This window comes from Drosophila serrata, unplaced genomic scaffold (genome assembly GCF_035046125.1).
Source record: "Drosophila serrata isolate PLE 108 unplaced genomic scaffold, ASM3504612v1 contig_26, whole genome shotgun sequence".
NCBI classification, from domain to species: Eukaryota; Metazoa; Arthropoda; class Insecta; order Diptera; family Drosophilidae; genus Drosophila; species Drosophila serrata.
In genome coordinates this window covers 497,735-521,103 of record NW_028256924.1, presented here as the reverse complement: position 1 = coordinate 521,103, position 23,369 = coordinate 497,735, and the positions used below count along the sequence as shown (strand labels likewise).

General features: G+C 38.0%; 1 protein-coding gene across 1 annotated transcript; it reads left to right on the top strand.

The window, feature by feature from the left end:
- Window positions 1-13,316: 13,316 nt before the first annotated feature.
- Window positions 13,317-21,089, top strand: CCHa1-R (CCHamide-1 receptor). The gene is made up of 8 exons (XM_020961543.2): window positions 13,317-13,840; window positions 16,721-16,947; window positions 17,021-17,124; window positions 17,179-17,388; window positions 18,253-18,356; window positions 18,732-18,869; window positions 20,049-20,195; window positions 20,295-21,089. The coding sequence occupies exons 1-8, from the start codon at window positions 13,470-13,472 to the stop codon at window positions 20,518-20,520; spliced, it is 1,527 nt and encodes a 508-aa protein (XP_020817202.2). The 5' UTR covers window positions 13,317-13,469; the 3' UTR covers window positions 20,521-21,089.
- The last annotated feature ends 2,280 nt before the right edge of the window (window positions 21,090-23,369 follow it).

Genomic DNA, 23,369 nt, shown 5'->3' with positions numbered 1-23,369 from the left:
GACAAACATTGGCTGCAACATTTCGCCCTGCAACATGCTGCGGCACATGCGCCCCTATTTACCGGCATTTTGGCGCCCCATTCAATCTCCGGATCAGTGCTGCCAGGTTTTGACCAACCGTATAAGCTAGATTCTGAGCTATAAAACAAGCTAAAAACTAGGGTATACATTATTATTTTCTTAATTCATTTTAACTTTAAAATGCACAAATTAAAAAAAAACTAGCAGACATTGCTGGTCAAATAAAAATGTAAATAAAAGCAAAGAAAGCTAACTACGAGAGGATGAAGTTTGAATACCCTTGCAGTTACTAATGGGATCATAAATTCAAACTTTAATCGATCATAACTACTCCAAATACATTAGTTTTCATTCGGAAAGCTTTTCTGTGTAAGTTTTTAAAAGGTTAACAAATCTGCAAAATCAGTTTTAAAATTAATATTTTTTTTTAATTTTGACAATTTTGATGATGTAAAAAAATTATAAAGTTTAAAAAAAATTGAAAAAAATTATTTTCTTTCAAACACATCTAGATCGACCCGGCTTTTGATTCTGATCAAGAATATATATGCTTTATAAGGTCGGAAATGGCTCCTTAATCAAGAAACCTAAAAATATGTCCATTATGGAGACTTTAAATCAATATTTAAATATAATAATTTTTTTTTGAGAAAATCACACTTTTTCAAAATTTATAACTAAGCCAAAAATGTATTAATTTTAATTCGGAAAGCTTTCCTATGCTGGTTTTTGTTAAGCTAACAAATTTGCATACTCAGTTTAAAATCTTAAATTTTTAAATTGTTTTTGAAAATTTTTACGATAACCCCTATATTTTTTTGAAAAAATTAACAAAAAATGTTTTTTTTTTTTTAAGTATTGCTAAATCGACTCGCCGCTTAATTCTAATCAATAATATATATGATATATAGGGTCGGAAATAATTCCTTCGCTTCGTTGCAAGCTTTTACTACCCTAAAAGGATAAATAAAACATGATTAATTTTTAGATCAACATCAATAGAAATTTCTTTTAATATTATTCTTATATTGCATTAACACTTGTGCATAATAATAATAATAGGTAAACAATTTTCTTATTGTTTAGCTTAATATTGTAAATTAAATCCTTCATTAATCTATACGAAACAATAAATTTAAAGAAATATTTTAAGGAAACAGTAACACCCAGTAAAAATCAAATATATCCTTTTTCAGTTACCAATATACATACATAGATGTAAGCTAAACTGGCAACACTGCTTCGGATCAATTGCGGGCTTCTTGGCCGGGCCAAAACAAAAACCAAACGGCAAACGATTTCGCGCGCGCCAACAAGTCGCATGCGTTCTCTCCGGTCGGACGGACAGTTCAAGTTCAAAAACGAAATTTTCGGATGTTTGGTGCGGTGTGTTGATGCCAATATCCGGCTATAGCGTTTCAAGTGCTTTCGCCTGCTAAAAAGAATCCAATAAATTCATTTAAATTCTTCCCGCGTGTGCTGTGTGTGTGTAAACAAAATTAGGGCGAAGTGTTCATGTTCATGTTCATGTGCTCCTCTCGTTTGGCGCTGGCGCTGGCGTATCCTGTTTAAGTCCCATCTCTGAGGGGGCCTGGCATCGCTTCCAATCACGGAAACACATAAAAAGACTTAAACGTAAATGTAAGCATAATAAATAATAATTGCAGATTGATGCAAATCTGTTTGTTTGTGGTGTCGGAAATGGCAAATTAAAAATTGATCACTTAATCTCCCGTAATCGCCTTCTGCTGGCTCTCTGACACCCTGGCATCCTGACATTCGAGTGTGCACATTATCCTGAACAATTGATGGTGTCAGCTCAATAAATTTCCCATCTCCACCTATCGACATTTTGAATCTGAGCTTGGCCCCGTGAAAAATGTAGTTTTTCGGGCCCTAAACGGCCCATCGTAAATCGTGCGTGGGACCAAAGCCTTTATATGCATTTTGCATCCAAATTCTCGTTCTGGTGGTTCTGTTTCTGTTTCCGCTTTGCTGTTGTGCTGTTTATTTTGCTTCCGCTTTCCGCTATATTTTGCTATTGCTGCCTTTGTTTCTGGCCTGACTCCATAAATCCTGGCCATTTTGAAAACGAGGCAAACCTCGGGTTCGAAATTTCCATTTTAATGCAGTTTTTGCATGTTTGCATGTTGATGGATTTCCTGTTGATTGTATATTGAATTCCATCGCGGATTACGTAATTTCTATAGACACTTATAACTATATCTTTGTGGCTAAGTATCCCAGCATTTAACGGATAATGACGGACGTCATTCCTATCAGGTTTCCGGTTTTATGTTCCTACCATTCACGCTGCATATATTTCATTTCAATTTATCTGCAGGAATATATTACGGTTTCGAGTCGAAACCAGAGGAATTCCAAGCTCATGTTTTATTCGGGGATTTCGGGGTAACACCCTTTTCATGCTGCACACACTTAGCCACTAGCTGGAAAAACTTCAAGTTAATGAAAACACAAGAAAAACTATACCAGCACCGAGGACCGATACAGAAATACAGAAAATATGCAGGGATGGGGATGGAGGGAAATCGAAATGAAAATGGAAGAGGAAGAGGAAGCCCCCAAAAGTGCATCGGATGCGCGTGCCATTTATTAGCTTTTGGCAACCGAAGGAGGAGCTATCTGGCCGGGCTTAAATGTGCCATTAACATAAGCTGAACGATGGGGGGAAGGTATCTCTTAGGGGCTTATGGAAAATATACAGCCTAATAGCTGCCCCCGCAATCTAAAAATAAAACCGGGGCGTGCTGCTGGACACGATCCATCCATATCCATCCAAACATCGAGTCCATCCAAATATCAAGTCCATCGAGAAGTTTGTTTACAATTAACAGGCGCGACAGCATTAAACAAAAACGATGTCGATGACGAGGCCTGGCACCCATAAACAAAGGCCTGAATGCCCGATTTGCGATGGATATATACATGTGTAGCAAAAACTCGTATGGATCGGATTGATTTAAGGTGTCTACAAAATTTAACAATAGCTTTTGGCTTCACCTTGCCAAGTTTTCGTTGGCAAAACTTGCACAAATAAATAGCGAAAAAGCCGCGGGAAAATAAATACATTTTAACTTTTGGATTTATTGACTTCTTATCGACGAAAAGTTTATGTAAATTTGCTTAGAGGAGCCTAAAAATTCGAAATGAAAATGAATTTAAGAGATATAATTTTGAACTTTATATTAGATAAACTTTGCAGGCAAAACATGAAAAAGAAAGTAAAGTTTTTCACATAATTTAGAGGCTGCAAAAAAGTACCCAAATTACTAAATGTGAATATAAACCTTTATTATTGGCTGTTTATCGGGAAAAATTTCATGTTTTCTGCATTATTTAGAGGATAGAAAAAAGTACTAAATATAAACGGATTAAGGGGAGACAGAAAGAAGTGAACAAATCGAGGGAAATTCCTCTTTTAGATAAGGCCTTTCATCCCCATTAAAAGTTCACCCCCATAAACATGTTTATTACGCGATATTTATGTATTTGGGTTACCTTTGATTTATGCTGCCGCCGAATTGATATGCATCTCGTTTCCGCATTTATTTTCCGCTTTTTGTTCGGAAACCGCACCCACAAAGGGGAGTGTAAGCCACCCATTCCTGCCAGGATGTAGAATCTGCTAAGACAAACTAATTTCGCCGGCTAATACATACGAATGACAGTCGTTTAATTTCTATGAGTCATAAATTTTTATAATGCGCATACGCCGGGTGTGCAGCGTTGGGGGTTTGCGTCACAGTCGGAGCTGGAAAGTTGAGGAGCAAACAATTGCACCTAATTAGGTGGAAATGGAACCCTAACCAAGACCCGCGGTATCCCTGGGAGAAAAACTTGAACCAAACGGAAACTTAAATTGAAATGTTGGATAGATATTGTAGTTGTAGTTTCCCTTCTTTTGTTTTAGTTGGAAAACTTTCGCTTAACTAAACAGAGCACGTCGGCAAATGATTCTGTTTGCCCGACACTTCAAGTGCCTGCGAATCGGAGGGGTCGAAACTGTCACTCCTCATCTCGAGTTTTCCTCAGTTCTTGTTTGCCGGGATCATACAAAAGCCAATCACCACAAAACACCCGAGTAATGATGTGGAACTTTTCAAGTGTTCTTGTGCCCACCCACTTTCTCACTTTCCCTGAGTTTGGCCCGAGTTTTGCTGGCAGGATAACCGGACACGGACAGAGTCCTGTTGTTCGCTTTCGATTCAAATCTTTTGCAGGAAAAGTTATTTGCATGATGGCTTCGTATCTGCAAATGGCAAATGATTTAATTGCCTATGTTCCTAGGGGGAAAAATATGATTTTCTTTCTCCGTTTCATAGTTGGAGAGAAGGAAGGATTTTTGTTTTCCTTAATGGGATTTTTAAAGAATCAAATCGTAGTAAAAGCTCCCATACTTTAAAGAACGAACTATATTTCAAATAAACTTTTCAATGGTTTTTCCAAGCAATTTCCCATAAGTATTTCATTTTATTTTCTTATTTACTCATGACTTAATGCACTTACCCCCAGGCTTGGCATATTTTCCCTCGACCAATTCGCCGAATGCAATGCCATTTCAGCCATTTAGCCAAGTTGGAAAGCCAGTCCGATATGCAATTAGCATTATTAGGTTGTGCGTAACACGAAACCGCGAATTCCCGCATTGCACAAATGTTGAATTTTAAATGGTTTTACCTATTTCCCCTTTTTACTTGTATCCCTTTTGCCTTTTTGCCTGCGAAATGCTAAAGTTTATGAATATTTTTGTGTTCGTGAGAGTGCAGCAGTGGCAGTAGCAGTAGTACATCTCATTAATTAAGTAACTGAAAGTGAAACAGACAAGTGATACAAGAAAAGTCGGACGAACTATCGCCGGGAGCTGCTCTGGGGAGGAGCATTTCTGATAGCGCGCACGCTCTGAATTAATTAAATGCCCGGCGACTTTTCCGCTTTTCTATTATGAAAAGTGTGCGATGTCTTAGTCTTTGGCTTGAGTTAATTTATTGTTTGGTGTTTTAAGGAAATTGGGATTTGAGGATTCGCTTCAAGGCAGAGCTGAGGGTTTCCGAGATTAATGTTTTATCAACTTGGCTTACTAACATAACAATTATAAGCTTTTAAAGCAGAAATAGATGACTGGATTTGGGTTTTGAGAAGGGTATTTGTAATTAATTAAGTAAATCTACGAGTTATATAATTATGGTAAGGATTAACTCAACACTATAAGGTAGAAGTACTACACATTGGACCTGAATCTGTATCAGAACACATACTTACCCTTATTTATATTAATTTGCTCTAATACATTTCAAATTAGTATGCAAAATTTCCATAATTACATCAATCTGTCATGTGAAATAATTACTTTGTTTTGTGGTTTAATCGCTTCGCTCCCTCGTAAAAATCAACAAGCTGAAAATGAATCGCAGGAAAAATGATTAAAACTGCATATGCGGAATTGAATTTTCCGCATTTTTCACCCCACAGAGGACAGGGCAAAACCTCCCCTGCCTGCCCCCCACCATTGCCCATTTATTTTACACATTTAATGAGCTCGACGCAGGGAAGTTAGCACCTCATGTTAGCTGTCATGTAATTTAATATGGAGGCGCCTTCGCCAGGCCAGGCCAGGATCCTAGTCCGGGTGTAGAGGTGGCAACACCCACGGCAACACCCAACCAATTAACTGGGGGCCATTGTGCACAAAATGGCCCGTGACTGGGGCGAAATGCCGAAAGCCGGGGCCGAAAGTGCTCCAAGCTCCAAGCTCCAAGGGTGAGAGACAAATTACAAAATGAAAATGATATATGCGCTGATGTCGACGGGGGCATGGAGGTTCCAGGGGTAATTTTTTTTTGTTCCAGGATGGATTGAGGCATAAGTGCGGCGTGTCCGTCAGTCAGTCAAATTTATGTGTCATGGAGGAGTCATGGCCTCTCTGCCTCCTCCTGGTAATCCCTCCTGTCCACCAGCTGTTGCTGAATAATGAAGCTGCTAGAGAGCTGCTACGCCCATCAAAGAAATGTCAACAAACTAGGCGGAAAAGCGCGCTTGGAAAGGAGCAGAGAAAAAACAAGAGGAAATTAAGGACTTTGAGGCGCGAATGTTGAATTATGCAAATTGGTGGCATTTAGGTTCTGTTTGTCGCGGGCGTGAAAATAAAATAAAATTTAAATTAATGATAACAGCTCAGAAAATGTAAGGAAAAATCCAAATGGCACAGACATATGAAAAATGGAAAGCAAATTAGTTAAAGAAGAGTCCAAATTGGAAGCTAAACTTCCTTTGGCGGATACTCTTTTGAATTAAGTCTGAAAAGTTTGTAAAGTCAAGGTGCTTAATTCCTGGCGGAACCACGCTCGCTAAACCAAGAACTTTGTATTTGTTTTAATTTTAATGGGGGAAATTAAAGCTAAAGTATGCGTTTTAATTTAACAAGTAAATTTTAATTTGCTTAGCCAAGGAAATAAATTAAAGCTTTATAATTCATTTAGAGAATAAAAGGTCTTTGCAAACGATTAAAAGTGTGAGAAATTAATAAGGGTAATTAACCAGGAAAATCACTGTCATTAAACAAAGGTCTTAAGCACATTTTCACTTTCCCACAGTTCCATTTTTTTTTGTATACCTTTTTAGGGTGTTGTAATTATAGTCAGAAGCTTGAATCGCAGTAAAGGACTCATTTCCGACCCTATATATCATATATATAATTGATCAGCATAAAAAACTGAGTTGATTTAGACATGTCTGGTCAAAAAATAAATTTTCAAAATTTTTTCATAATTTGAAATTTTTATAAGGGGTTACATAGTTAAAATTGATAAAATTTGACAAAAAATGTAGTTTTTAATATTTGAAAACTTGGTATACAGATTTGTTAACCTAAAAAAAAACAAGCAAAGAAATGCTTTCCGATTATAAATTAATGCTTTTTTGACTTAGTTATGACATTTGGAAAAGTGTGAATTTCCCAATAAAATTATTATACTAAAATATTTATTTAAAGTCCCCATAATGGACATATTTTAGTTTTTCTTGATGAAGGAGCAATTTCCGACCCTATAAATCATATATATTCTTGATCAGAATCAACAGCCGAGTCGATCTGGACGTGTTTGCAAGAAAATAATTTTTTTCGATTTTTTCAACAATTTTATAAGGGGTTACATCATTAAAATTGTAAAAAATTGCCAAAATTTTGAATTCCGTAACATTTTAAATTGAGTATGCAGATTTATTAACCTAATTAAAACTAGCACAGAACAGCTTTCCGATTCGAAATTAATGCATTTTTGGTTAGTTATGGTGCTTGAAAAACTTTGATTTACCCCTAAAATTGGCAGTATTCTGGTATCCTTTCCAAATTGATATTAATACATTTTTGGCTTAGTTATAATTGATTTTGCAAGGGTATATAAACTTTTATTTCTTGCTAACCTTTTACTTTTCCTTTTTTGGGAAAGACCATATGACCTTTAAGTTCTTTTCAAACAAAACTAATTCACCCCAACGATTTAATCATTTTATTTAAAGAGTATTTAGTGTTCTTCCCACACCCTGTAGAAACCATTTAACATTCCTTTTCGTCTTTGTTTCTGTGTGTGTGTATATTTTAAATTGTCACCCACAGCAACAAGGACAAAATAAAAGCAAAAGCTTTTGTCCAGCGACTTTATGTGTGTGCGACAACCATAACTCAAGTATATAAATCAAGTGTCGGACACTCCACTTCATTTGTATGTGTACGTGCAAAGGACCCTGCTCTGTTTTCCCCCAAAAAAATATAATATGTAAAGGAAGAAGCGAAAGCGGACGAAAAATTGGCACTTTTTAGCGGGCAATTAGTCCTGGTAAATGGCGGTAATGGCACAAAAATGATTGAGTGTATAAAGTAAAAGGCAATAAACAGGAGTCTGACATGCCAAATGATTTAATTAAACGTTCCGAGCCAAAAACACATTACATTCCGGGAGCTGAAGGGATTTTCCTTCCACAGAACTAAAAGTTAAACTCAACCTATACTCGACTTGTGTTAAAAATGCCAATCCTCAAAATGTAACCTTTCCAATTGAGTTAAATTCGGAGTGAGGCGGCAAATTTGCTCTATTTGCTGGCAACTGTAGCAGGCTCTCAAATTATATAGCTATATATATTTATATGTATATAGTACGTATATCTAGTACGTCTGCTAATGGCCCGAGTAAGAGCACATGAGGAACACATGCAAATAAATTTGTTGAGTTGGGTTGGTACACTCTTAGAAAAATAGTTTGTAAAATATAAAAGCATTTAAAAGTGCTTTGTTCTGGAATAAATTAATATTTAAAGCTCATTCCAAGTTCCAACAAAAGTTGTAGAAATATTGAAATATGTTTGAAAATTAAAGGAATACCTCAATAATTAGGAATTGATAATTACTTGATCTCTAAATCAAAGGCTTTGTTCTTAGAATAAAAGGACATTCATATGCAAAATGGTAATTTCAGTGTATTTTTTGTATGGCAAAAAGTTGTCAGACAATTGCGAATGCTTTGTTTTTGTCGACAAACTAAAGTTCACATTCAGACATTGTAATGCACTCTAATTGCGCCCTCCGAACCGAAGGGAGACGGCACAAAATCTAATTGCGTTGTCGGCAAGCCAACCTCTTATTAAAGGATATGCGAGAGGATACGTCAGGATACACGCCATATAGCATAGGGGAATGCAAAGTTTCTGCCGCAATTTGCCTATTTTTCGCCCCCAGATTTTATTACATTTTTCAGCTAAATTGTTAACATTGTCGCCCCTGGATTTTCCCTATCGATTTCCTTTTTTGCGGATGGAACAAAAATTGTTTCTGCCGCAGGACCTAGAGAAATTTCACAAAATATAATAATAATGGTTCCGAGCGATTACATAAATAATTTATCTAGATAATGACAATCGAAATTGCTCAGCTTCCCGCGCCGATCCACCATCGTTTATGGCTATATCCACTTTTTTTCCCCCTCCTGCCAACTCTGCATTAAGTGCGAAGTGGCAAAACGAGTTTCATAAAAAGGGAGAAAATAGCAAATAATACACGAGAACAACTGATGTGAGGGGGAGGGAGTGGGGAAAAAAATTATTAAATATAACTATGACAATGTATTTTAATGGCTTATGGAGCGCTTAAATTTGATTTTTTATGACCGCTCCTTAGTGGTTGCTTTATGCCCGAACATGCTGGTATTTGGGGACACTTAAATATCTATAATCCTGTCTGGCATTTTAAACAGGAGAAGCCTACTTAAAGTAAAATGTAAGACCTGTACCAAGTACTAAAATTAAAATATTTTATTAAAAATTACAGAGCTATTCAGAGCTTTTCTGCTCACCGAATAAATGATTGAACATTTTGTTTGCATAAATAAATAAAACGAATAAAGAAGAGGCAGGCACGCACTCTTGGTATTCAATTACAAGCAACAAAACAAATGGGCAATCGCAAATCTTTTCCCAAAGCCTGTCTCTCGCTTTGTACGCATATTTTTCATGAAGAACGAACAAACACACTAAAGAATCAGAGGAAAATATGGTGGGTTTCCTTTTTGGTTATAAATGTATATGTTTTTCCAGGGGGAGTGCGAGTGTCCAAAAACCGCGTTATTTATTCAAAACATTCGTGTGTTTCCCTACGCCCTACGCCCTTTTGTACCCAAAAAACAATCCCAAACATTTACAGGCGACTTAGCTGCATTTATTATGAGACGCACTAAGTCCCCAAAGGCTGACAGATAAGATTCCTATTCCCACTCCCGGTTCGATTCCCCACATTCACTCTCTGTCTCCGTTTTGGCCACGTGAGCAGACTGCTGTTTGCCCTGCGATAAAAATTTGGCCAGTGGGTTAGGCTAGCACCTACCAATGGGACGAGGTCCTATCCCCTTTCCCGTTCCCATTCCCAGGGGATCTGTGGGTTGTGAGGCATTTTAAGTGGCGTTGTGTCCGCGGCTGAACTACTGATAAATTGCATTGATTTATCAATCGCACTCTCATGGGTTTGTAGTCACAAAAAAAGTACATAACAAGTAATTATATTGAAATATATGTATAGAATGAAAAGTATCCTAGAATGTAATGTAATTTAAAAGTTATAAATAGACCTTATAGTGCGATCAATTTCAGAAACTATTACTCATATTGACTGGTAAAAAGTTGTTGTATTTTATATAAATTTTACTTGCAGAGAACACTTAGTAATTTTGATTTTTATGCTTCGTTCTTCACCATTTATGTTAGGTTATTACTCCAAGGACCTCTCTCAATTTTTGTAAAAACACATTTACAGGGTACAAAATAAAAGTTAAAAAGAAAATGGGGGAGAAGCACTCTCTGGAAATATTTGACGTCCAGATGGTCACCAGATAAGCGGACTTCTGCCGGCCATTCGATGTCATAAATCACGACACTTTTCGCCTTAGTTATTTTATTTTGGAGTTGGTGGAGCGATGTAAGCCAGTTATTGATATAGGCTAACAGGTTTATTTGTCGGGCTAATGGCTGTGCGATCCCGAAATAGATCAATTTTCGTTCGAATCATGGATATTTATGGCTCCGAATTGAATGTTTGTAAGTACATGTGACATTTACGCATGTTGGGGTGCTTTAAAGGGAATAATTTATCATTGGGCAGAGTTAGTGTCGGTGTCAAAATTCAATTAGCAAAGTGTTGGGCAAATAAACCTGACCACCACATCCGTGATCCTCCTCCTCATCCTCCACTGGTTCTGCGTTAATATTCTGCCAACAAATTAATTAAGTTGAGGGACAAACAATGCGGACAGTGTTGACATTTCAACAGGCTCATCAAGCAGCCCAAGCCAGCAGACATTTTCAATTGAAAATATTCCAACGATTTTCTGCTTCTCCTTGAAATTACTTAATTAGTTCGTTCTTTGTTCTCGAACTTCATTTATATTTCGAAAATATTCGCAAATTGCGAGGGAAGCCATTCCAAAAAGGGTTAACAACAGCGAAATTAATTCAATTTGTATCATGAAGTCTTAGCGAAATGGCCACTGAATAGAAAACGAAAACAAGAACTACTTTTGTTATTAAATCAATGGGGAACGAAAAGGTATTCCTCAATTATAAAAAGGAAAGTTATCACAATGGTTTATTAAATTAACAATTAAGCTCTACAATTAAAACTAATTGAAAGCAACTGAAAGCCAGACAACTTAAATATAAATTCACCAAATTATTACGCATACGCCATGTATACCATATTTTTTCTCTGATAACTAAATGGTTTGAATTTCACTCTCTATTAATAATGCCTGACTTTTATGGGTTTTCATGTCACAGGCAATTAGCCGGCCAACTTAATTGTGGTCATAAATTCATTAAAAATCAATTTTTATTAAGTTGCAGCTAACAAAAAAACAACAATGGGCGATGGCTTATTAATTCTCACAAATTGATAAACAAATACTGGTGTAGAAAACTATTTTCCAGCTAACTGAGAAGTTTTGCCTTCTTGCTTACCTGAAGTTGACCAAGGCAAAGTTTCTTGTAGTACTTGTAGTTTTCCACTGATTGCAGCCACAGGGATCTTAATTAGTTTTTCCCTCTTTAAGCAACAGCAATTTCTCGGAACGAATATTGAATATTGACTTTAGAATATTAAATTAAATTGTATTCAAACCAAAACAAAACACATTTAAATAATGTAACTCCTGGGAGTAAACTTTTCATGCATATTTTCACTTCAAGAACCCAGCACTTCGGGCAACTTTGTGGCATCAGAGGCGTTGAATTTTCTGGTTTATGCAAATTGTGTTTATGCATTCATACGGATTTGATTTTTAAGGCATCTGTTTTTACACTTTCCTCATAATATTCTCGATGGCATCCGGACTTTATGCACCTCACACCGGCGCAAGGAGGTGAAAGGTCGTCGGCTGACGGGTATTTGTCCGGATGTTTACATTCCACCTGGCCAAGGAAACGACAGAAGATGGCGGCAAACCATTCATATTTTTATTACAAAGGAATGACAGCCCGGGCTAAGAAGGCAAAGCCGAACGAACGCACAGATTTCAATTACGCAGAGTTTTCCCTGCTTACCCGATTCATGATGCACTCGAGAAAAAATTGAAATAAAATTGTGATTAAAGTTGGCAAATTCTTGGGAAAGAAATGAAGTAAAAGAAGATTGGAAAAGGGAGTTTTATTATATTTATATGATTACTTATAATTATATTATCCTCCTAGCTTCCAATCATCTTTATTTTACAAAAAAATACAACAAAATGTTGAGTGTTTCTTTCGCGTGGACTTTCCAAGTCCATTGAAGTTTCTTGTGGGCGTCAGTTACATTTTATGAGTCACTGTCTCAGAGTATGTGTGTGTGAGTATGTGGTTAATGGCTGGAAATGTAATGACAGGATATGCATTCCTTGAAGTGTTGGCGCTGGCAGGACTGCCAAGGAGTCCAACCAGCAAAGGCAGCAAAGGCAAGCATCAAGTTGATAAGAAATTCCACGCTAATGCCATAAATCTGTAACATAAAGCCCTCTTTCTCCTTGTCGTCGTTGTAGTCTAAGGGTCCTTTCACATCTCTGAATTTAATAGAAACTTAGCACGTGTCTTTTGAGGGGAAATCGAGAAAACAGAATGACAAATTAGCGGAGAGCAAAGGTTAGATTGGAGAAGATAAAGGGTTTTGGTCAAATGAATTTTAAAGGAATCAGGAGCTAAGCATTCGTATGAGAATGGAAAATGCATTTAATATTCAAATCCTTCAAAGGAATAGTTAGTGATTTTAATTATTTAATCTATACTTTAGACATATGTGGGTTGAGTTTCTAGTTCTATATTTTAGATTTATTTATTTTTATTGTTTTTTTTATTACTTTGAAATAACAATTACCTCACACTCTTGCCCATAGTCCAACCTTAATTAAACTCTGGCTACAAACTGCAATTAAACTTTAATTTACTTTTACCAATTTCCTAAGCTTTAGAAACTTTCAAGTTTCCTGTAAAACAATACACACTTGTGTTTGCTGTTCAAATTAAAAACAATAAATTGAGTTTCATGGTAGATATATGCAGGGTGCCACCCCGAAAACAGAAAAGTAAACATATGGGGCTGTATCTACCATTTAATGGCATCAGAAATATCAGAAATATATATACATTTGCTATTTGGGCAGACGGAATTTAATACAAAATAATTGGATTTCTGCACATGAATCCATTAAACCAAAACCAAAAGCAATTCGAATCAATTTAATGTTACAACTGCATTGTCGCAATAGAGAATCAGATGCAGTTATGCAGCAGCAGCAGCAGCATCCAACGAGCCGTGAAGGAGATGAATTAATCATGTTGGCTTAAACAATTTCCATTTTGTTGGCAAGAAATAAAATTAAACGAGACAGAAGCGAAGGGATTCAGCTGTAGGAGCACCAATGATAGCTGGCAATTTGGTGAGCATGGAATCGGAACTGGACATGAATGCGGAGGGGAATGTGGACCGAGACCTAGACCTGGATAAGTCTCTACTCTCGAATCCCCTCAACATCACCCAGGCTATTTGGGACATGGCCATGCTGGCCACATCCACGCAGTGGAGCCTCCTGGACTCGGACTTCACCTCGGGAAACGACAACCTCAGCGGAATGGCTTCAACGGAGACTCCCTACGTGCCCTATGGCCGAAGGCCGGAAACCTACATCGTGCCCATCCTGTTTGCCCTGATCTTCGTCGTCGGTGTCCTGGGCAATGGGACACTGATTGTGGTCTTCCTCAGTGTGCGCCAGATGCGGAATGTTCCAAACACGTGAGTGTCCAGGGGAAAAGTTTGTGCAGTCCAGAGAAGAGCAGGGTGGATTGGGCTATAAGGGATAGTAGCCTAGCAAGACTTGCTGTAATTTTTCCAGGACATCAGCTAGTCATTTCCTCGTCCTCCCAGCTCGTTAGAAAATGTATTTTTGATTTATGGCAAACTTAAATTGAATTTAATTATATGCCTGATGGCGATGAGTGTGCGCCAAATTATGCATGCAAACGGCAAATGTCACGAGTTGGCCAACACGGCAGAGTTGGCTGAACATTGTTCCTTCTTCCCCTCTTTTGGCCCCCGAAAGCCATCAGTTAATTAAGTGACATCCAGGCCAGGACAGGAGGCAAGCAGCCGGCGATGATAATGGTAATGCTGTTACCGCCTCCGCCTGGAAATTGCTTAAAATTTCCCTTTCACTGGGAACCCACGTAGATCGATTGGCAGCTGTTGAGTTCTTCCTTGGTTCTGGGCCAACTAATTAGTTGTGTCTCTTGAAGAGTTTTGTACTGCATACATTATGTGTGTTTGTGCCATAAATCAAGTTATTACACACATGCTGGCATAAATATGATTTTCAGACAGACAATCACCTTATGTGGCAGGGGAGTGGAGATGAGGCTTGCTGGGAAGCCAAGGCAAAACATTAAAGACGCCTCCAAAGTCTGGGATAATTTTCAAGCTAGACGAAGCCATTTCAAGGCAATGATGTGTTATATTAAAGGATATTACTTTTACTGACTTTTTTTGTTAATGGATGTTTGATAACACGGTGTTTCATTATAATGCTCATACCTTTCTTTTATGATTAATTAAATACAATATCTTAAACAGAGATCTATTGATTTTTTATAAAATAACAAGAAAAGAAACTGACTTTGAAAAGCCACAGTTAGCAACCGAAAAACCCTCATAACTAAGCCAAAAAAACATTAATATTAATTCGGAAAGCAGCCCTTTGTTAGTTTTTATTAGGATAATAAATCTGCATACTTCATATAAAATGTAAAAAAATTTCAAATTTTTGGCAATTTTAACGAAAAAAAATTTTAAAAAAATTGGCAAAAATTTAAAATCTTTTCTACATGCCTAGAAAGATTCGCCTGTTGATGCTGATCAAGAATATATATGATTCATGGGGTCGGAAATGACTCCTTCGCTTTCTTTTAAGCTTCTGAATGAAATTAGAATACTCAGCAAAGGGTATAAAAATCGTAGTAAAATGTTCTGTAAATGTTTCTTGCAAGTACTTTCACGTTGAAAAAATGATTCAGTTTCAAATTCAAAGCAGTTAAAGCAACCTTGTTATGTTATCCTGATCAGCTGTCGGGCATACATGGCGTATACTTAATGTGAAATCCCTTAAATTAAGTATACGCAGTGTGTGACTTAAAGGAGAAAAGGATTACAAATTTAACATCCTTGCAAGGCTTTACAAATTCTTAAGGACACAATAAGCCCATTTTATTTATAGCAAGTAACTAAATCATATAACACAAAAATATATTTAATATAAACATTATTTTCGATTAATACTTGAGCATTCTTTTGTAGAGAGAGATTTCTCCTTTAATACAACTCATTAAGTAAGCAAGATAAGACCCGTATTACCAGTTATTTTTCTTGGCCTTGCATCAAGCACAGAAGACTAAAGTGAAACAACTTAAGCACTCTATTTGGAGGCAACAGCTTGGCTCTCCACCAGGAAGTTTATTAGTGACACGAGTTCATCATTAAAACGATGACCTTCGTCCTGAGAGCAACGAGATGCGATGCTGTGCCTTGTGGCGGCTCGTTGGGGCTTCTGGCCAATTAAAACATTCCACATTGTTGGCAACACAACTGGTATAGGGAGGCACTTAAAGCCGCATGTATTAGCCACTTAAAGCTGACCACGGACCCGCATGAATCCGATTCTGCAATGAGACATAAAACTCAACACCACCAAAGGCTAACCGCTGGAATGTCAACTGATCAAATTACGCTGAAATTGCATTTCGTTACTCCGGTAACTTGGCTTTTAAAGTGCCAAGTTCTCGAGAGGATTGGAGGACGGAGGCGGAGGACGACCGAGACCCTTATCGGCTTTGCCCGGGAGCCACAAAAACGTAATTTGGTGTTGCATTTCCTCTGAAAGCCAGAACGTGGCAAACAAAGTGCCACATGCAGCTTATTTATGGTAAGCGAGGGGGGATGAGGCGGAGAGGTTGGGATAAAGGCGAAATTACTATATGAGATCATGACCAGAATTGCCACTGTTGGCAATTTATTCGCTGCCACTGTGGTCTTAAGTGTGCCACAGGCAACCAAGGGCTCAAAAACAAAAATAGTTAAATTTGCGTTCTTTTGTCTTTGTGAAAATGCGAGGGTGGTGTGAAGGATTTTGATTAAGTTGAGAAGTTATAATATAAAACCTAAAGTAATGGAGTAATGGAGGGTTTTTATATTAAAACGAAAATAAATGAGTTTTGCTAGTGCTTAAATATTATTTTCTAGCTTTCAGAAAATATAGGAAATGTATAAATAGTATACTTTATGCATAATAACTATTTATTAAATTTTTGTTCTTCAATCATTCGAGACTTACCAAACTCGCCTCCCTTACCCCACTTAACATAGCTTCTGCTAGATAAATCAATTTTAATGGTCATTGTATTACCCCTCCAGAGTCAGCAGTTGTTGCAAGTGTCGCTATATGCTCTTATATATATTTTTTAAATTTGCCTAAAACTTTGCAAACATAAATCAAGCAAAAGGCGCCACATTTTTATCACACTTCAAGGACAAGACAGGATGAGCAGGCAGCCTGCTTATCTCAAAAAATGAGACATAAATCCATGAGAAGGGTGTTTGAGCCTGACTTTAAATCCCCTTTTTCAGCTATATTTTATCACTGGCACTGGCGGATCTTCTGGTTATCATCACCACAGTGCCCCTGGCCTCCACTGTCTACACCGTGGAGTACTGGCCCTTTGGCAGCTTCCTCTGCAGCCTGTCGGAGTTTATGAAGGATGTGTCCATTGGAGTATCGGTCTTCACGCTGACAGCTCTGTCAGGGGATCGTTACTTTGCCATTGTGGATCCCCTGAGGAAGTTTCATGCTCATGGTGGGTAAATTATCAGAGTTATGAGTGCCTAAAGGAGCTTAAAATATTTTAAAAATTTATTCAACTATTTCAGGAGGCGGTCGTCGGGCCACCAGGATGACCCTGGCCACTGCAGTCTCCATTTGGCTGCTGGCCATACTCTGCGGCTTGCCAGCCCTGCTGGGCAGTAACCTCAAGGTGGATATTATACTCTCCTTTCCTGATTTATATTACTTCCTTTTTTCCCAACAGAACTTTGGTATTAACAAGCAGTCCATTGTCATCTGCTATCCGTATCCGGAGGAGTGGGGTCCCAACTATCCCAAGACCATGGTGATGCTGCACTTCCTGGTCTACTATGCCATACCCCTGGTGGTAATCGCTGCCTTCTACGTGCTCATTGCCCTCCATCTCATGTATTCGGCCAGTGTCCCGGGCGAGATCCAGGGAGCCGTTCGTCAGGTGAGAAGGGCACGTAACTCAATTTATGCCCCCTAAAAAAGTATCCATAATTTAAATCAATCATTGAACCCTAAACTATAAAAAAGAGGAATTTCCATGAAAGTGAATTACAAAGTTTTTCCACAACTATTTCGCTGCTGTAGCAAAGAAAAAATAAAAAGTACGCAAAAACTTTGCCCTTTCAGTTGGGCGGCATAAAATATTCATATTAACTTGACCAACGCTCTGGAATTCCAACTCAATTGGTTGGAAAATAAATTGAGGAACTTTTTTTAGGGGAAAGAATTCATAAAAAACATGTGTTCCCCATCAATAGAAATTTCTTGTAAATAAATACAGCGCAATAGTATAATATATCAGGAGTGAAATTGTGAGGGATTATGTTTCCTTCTTGTTAGAAGTTTTTCTTTCTTTGTGGTTTCTTTATGTATTTAATTCTTTGTATTTATAAAAGTTTCGTTTACCACAAAAGTTTAGCTAAAGATGTTATTTATTAGAGTGTAATAAGCTTGGCAGGAACACAAAATGAACTTTGGCTTAATAAATAAATAAGATTACTCTTCAAACTTAATAAGACAGAAGTTCAAAGAGCAAGTGGTGTGTCTGAGTGTCTTAATAAGTTTACAAATATATTTTACTTAAATAATGAAGCTTTAAAAAATTCTATAAACTTTAGGATAGGAAAAGAAGACTGTATTATTTGTAAGATACCACACGAAGACCTAGAATCGTAATGAAGTTGAAAACTTTTAAAAGTTATATTTATTGTTTTAAAGAGCATCGAAATCTCCGGTGTCCTGTAATAACAGGATCTCCTTTTCTCACATCACTTAACATAACTTTCCGTTTCTGTTTTCATTTCAGGTTCGTGCCCGTCGCAAGGTGGCCGTCACAGTGCTGGCCTTCGTTGTCATCTTCGGCATTTGCTTTCTCCCCTATCACGTCTTCTTCCTCTGGTTCTACTTCTGGTGAGTGTTCGTCCTGTTCTGCTTTCTAAACAGGAAGAGAAGGGGTCCTTAGTGGTGGTGGTGCTGCTGCTGCTGCTGATGCTCATGAATGAATGGATGGAAAGTCAATTTGTCAAGCGGATAAAAGGGAACCTGCCAGCAGCAAAGGATATGGCGTACACACATGGCTCCATGTGGCTCAAAGGAGTCGGTGAGGGTGGAGAGAGTCCTGCGTATGAGTAATGTGGTTGCCATTTGTCCGACACTTGTTCACCCGTCGGACAATCGATTTACCCGCTGATATCTCCATTATGGGTGGCCCCAGTATAACTCCCCATTTTATGTCTCTGTTTGTGACTTAAATTCCGTATTCTTTTTTCTGCTCTCCTGTTCCAGGCCCACCGCCCAGGAGGATTACAATGCGTTCTGGCATGTCCTGCGCATCGTCGCCTACTGCATGTCCTTCGCCAATAGCTGCGCCAATCCCGTGGCCCTGTACTTTGTGAGCGGCGCCTTTCGCAAGCATTTCAATAGGTATTTGTTCGTTCACATCAATCCACCAGCCGCATAGGCGACCCGGTACAGGGTACTCGCTGGTCGGTAAATCAATAAACAATCTGTAGCCCCGTAACTGTAAGCGTAAGCCAACTGCCATTCCGTTTATCGCACTCACTCTCTCTCTATGTCTGTCTATAAACAAAACCCATATAACTTCCGTATAACCAAGAAAAAAAGAAAACATAAACATTTGAGCCAAACATGCGTGACTTGAAAGTTCACTATGCACCGCACAGAGTTTTTCAACAAATCATTCCATAGTTTTGTTGTCAATTTTCCATTTTGAACGTGATCTGAAATTTCCTATGATATGTTTTTGTTTTTTGTCTAGTTCAGGAAAAATCGAATTTATTTGATTCCTCTCTTTAAAGTCTCCTTTTTGTGTCGAATTTATTTATTTAAATATTTCAATGGTTGTCACTTGACAAAAAATTTGATTTATGGTCGCCGGGGGAGTTGAGCTGATGAAACCACTGCATAATTAATAAGTGAGGAAATAAATGCAGTATTTCAGCTTTAATTCAATTACTTTTTAAACTAAATTTGGAAAACAGTGAATTGTATGGTGCATCCCCTACTTTCTCTATTTCTATGTTTGATTTTCCGTAACATTTCTCTCAACTTTCATTGAATCGCACACAATGACCAAGTGCACAGCTTCCCTTTCGATATGAGGAGCATCTCTGCTCTCAAATTGCAATCTGGAATTGTTTGTTGCTCCCGCATGAGCTCACAAAATGGTACACAACCACGACTACACAGAGAAAAAATATTGCAAAGGTATATAAAATATATTATAATTTGTTTAAATAAAATGTCAAGTAAATTAAATTACAAATCTATATGAAAGTATGCAGTTAATTGTGTATCGATTGTGCTAAATTTGATAGTACTTTTAATATCCTGAAAATAAGGAAATAAATAATGCAAATAATAAGAGGAACTTATTTTACAATTGCTAAAAAAAATCTTTAAAAATATACTACTACTACTACTACTATTTTTCCTCTGTGTACGTACATAAACATCACAAGAACACACATAGACAAGGGAATTTTATAAAATATATTCTTTATGAAACGCGAATGTGCTCCCCGCCACCGCTCTCCCCCAAATATCCCGTCACTCTTCCAAAACTCATCCTTCCTCCGGCAGATATCTGTTCTGCCGTGGAGCCAGTGGAAGGCGCAAGAAGCGCGGCCAGCACGACACCTTCTGCATGCACCGGGACACCTCGCTGACCAGCACCGCCTCGAAGCGCTTCCAGTCGCGTCACTCCTGCTACCAGAGCACCATCCGCAGGTGAGTAGTGCCAAGTGCCAAGTGCCAAGTGCCAAGGGCCTTGTTCCTCCCGTATAGTAGATCCTGAAAAATATCCGGAATTCCCATCACAATGGACAGCTGTCGCCTGCAGGAGACAACGATAACCATGCTGCCGAACGGCGGGAATCAGAATGGTGCCTCCATCTCGGCCGTAGACCTGGCTCCATTGGCCATGCCCATGGTCCCGTCCGCGGGACACAATGAGGCACCGCCTCCGGGATATGAATTTGCGACTCTCAACGAGTTTGGTCAGCAGCACCATCGTTCGCACCCACCCAAGTTTCAGGAGTCCTTGTTGAATTGAAATTACAGGACCAAAACGCGGGACTTAAACGGAGTTTACAGGAAGTCGGGCAGTGAGACAGACAGACACTCTTTCAAGATCAAAATGCAGTTAAAGCTTCGGAGGTTTTTTAAATAGGGAATTTATTCAGAATTTAAAGCCAACTTTGTGCTAGCTTTTGAATAATATAAAATCAGTAAAGGCAAAAACCTCCTATTCTTAAAAATATTTATATTATTCATTGGAAAGATCCAAACATCCCCTAAAATATTATTATTTTGTGCTAAAAACCAACGAACAGATGTTAGTAAACCTTTATGGAATGTAAATAAAAATTAAATGTTTCCTAGGTCCTAAAACTTAAGCCTAAATGTTAACTGTGTCTGTTCCAAACTAAAGTATTGCAGCCGTGGCACGGCTTTAAGCTAAACACCTTAATGCGTATAAAATGAAATATTTTTATTAGAAAAAGGATACATGGAAAATAAAAAAACTCCACTTTTATAGCTAATCACTAAAGAAACTTTGTAAATACATTTTTATGTGCCATCAAACTAGTTGAAAATAAATGTAAATTGTGCGTTAGAAAACTTTGTTTCCATCTGTCGCTGTATCGCTGTGCCATTTTCCGCCCGGAAAAGTCACTCAAAGCCACCACACGAGCCTCGGACACCCGAAAACCCGCAGCGTGAACAAGTCATGGAAATTTATGGGAAATTAAATTACTTAGAGACCATCCATCTGTGGCGGCTTGTGGACAACTTTAAGGAGTCCATGGCATGGCGCTAAGGCAAAAACTTTGTCTCCATGCGAAGACATCAACAACAAAGCTGGCCGGTCGTGACCTGAGAAAAGACAGAAGGGGGAAAGCCCGGAAAAAAGGAAAAGCGACTCCCTGCGGTTCGACGTGGGCTCTGCCTGGGACATTCGGGGAGATTAATTGGTTTGACCGGAGGCACAAAAAGGTGAAATCGGAGTCACAACTTAATCTCGTTCACTTCAAACAAATTGCTGCGCCATTTTCGAGCCGGATTTTGGGTTCGAATCTTGCGCTTTTTGGGCAGGAAAACAAGAGTGGGAGTTGCCTGCAGTATTAAAAAACCATTTTGGATGGTTTTTGAGTGGGGAAACCTACCCTTTGAAATATGTCAGGCTTAGATTGATCTTTAATCGAGATATGGAACGTGTTTTGGGGACTCGTCCTTTGTGTGCTGTTGAATTTTTTAACATTTTCGGAGCGGGTTTTATTCTAATTTAGTAAACATTTCTCGAGAAATGTGTACGGATTTATTTATTTTTTTATCTTGTGTGGCTAATTATGGAAACTATTTATAATTATATTTATATTTGTCCTACTCTTAATAAAGGTACGTTTACTTTTAAGGGACTTGCACAAAATGTAGCTGAGGATTTGATTTAAAATTGTAAGAATATAATAGGATTTATTTCTAATTAATGTTTGTTATCTTACCAAGACTATTAGAAATCAATCTGAGGAATCCTTAGTAAAGTTCTTGATTTTATAAAGACATTATGCAAGTCCAATGCCATAATGACTGACCTCAAAGTTCAAGCCACCCATTTATGCCTGCTCATAATGCCACATGGTCTTCATCTTCATCTTCACTTTCATCTCTTCGTTTCCTGAATCAATTTCCGGCCATTCCGATGATGATTTTGCGGCCGTAAGTGCCGATGAAATGTGCCATCAAGTCAATCAGCTTAAATCGGACGCACATTGGCGTCATTATTTTCAGAAGAAGGCTTTTTGCGTGGGACTTTCGGCATTTCGGCATTCGACAGTTTCGACAGATACAGAAATTAAATTAACTCATGAAAATGTCGGGCGCGTCGGCGGGCTTCGAGCTACGTGCCGAGGATTTCCCTGCGACTCCTTTTGCATGTCGGGAGTCCTGGTGACAGGCGTTTTCTCTCGCCTGGCAGCTCTACTTATTCTTGTTGTATACATTTATATATATATATGTATACAAATTTCTCTATTTCTGTTTATACGCGGTGGCTCATTTTTAATAAACCGGCTTCGGGGTACTCATGCGGCATTTCAGCGACCACGTCAAGTTGTCATCAAGCCAAGTCGAGTGCTTATCCCGGCTTTATTAACTGTCCAAAGTGTTTGTAGCAGCTCCTTCTGCTTCTGTGCTGCTCGTCGTTGTCCTTTCCGCGGCATCTTGACTTTATTTTTGTCCTTTTTCCCTCTGCGCTTTCTGAGGTTTCGAATTTCAAGCTCATTTTTTGTTGTGTGTTTTTGTGTTATTTTTATAAATTTAGTCTGGCGGAAATTTAATTTTGGTTACGTTTGCAATTGCAATTATTTGGCAGACCAAATTGTGGTCTAATTAGCAGGTTGACTAATCAAAATCTATAGCAATTAATGCATTCGTCCATAACGATTGCTAGCGGTTAATTCGTCGAAGGTGCATTAATTTGCAATATGTTTAAGCTAAAGATTGATTTGTCAGAGCTTTAATGGGACTAATTAGGTATTTAAATAATTCAATGCTTTTTATGCACTATTAAAGTCAAGTTAAAGCTTGTGTAAATAAATATTGGTTCGCTTATGTCACTTTTTTCCTCAATGACTCTTTTGTAGTTTCTTTCTTTTTGGCCAATTAAACAGCCATAAGATGTAGATTTAATTCAGCACTTCGTGGCTAAACTGCCATTAATATTAATTTAAGTTAGAGACTAGCGCCTTGACACTTGAAAACCACACAAAAACAAATGCCGAGTCGTAATGAGAAGTACAATAACACCGTAACACGCAAATAAAAACAAACAGGCAAACGCAAACATGGCAATGGCAATAACAATAATAAAGGCCTTATAAAACATATGAGGGGTGGTTATAG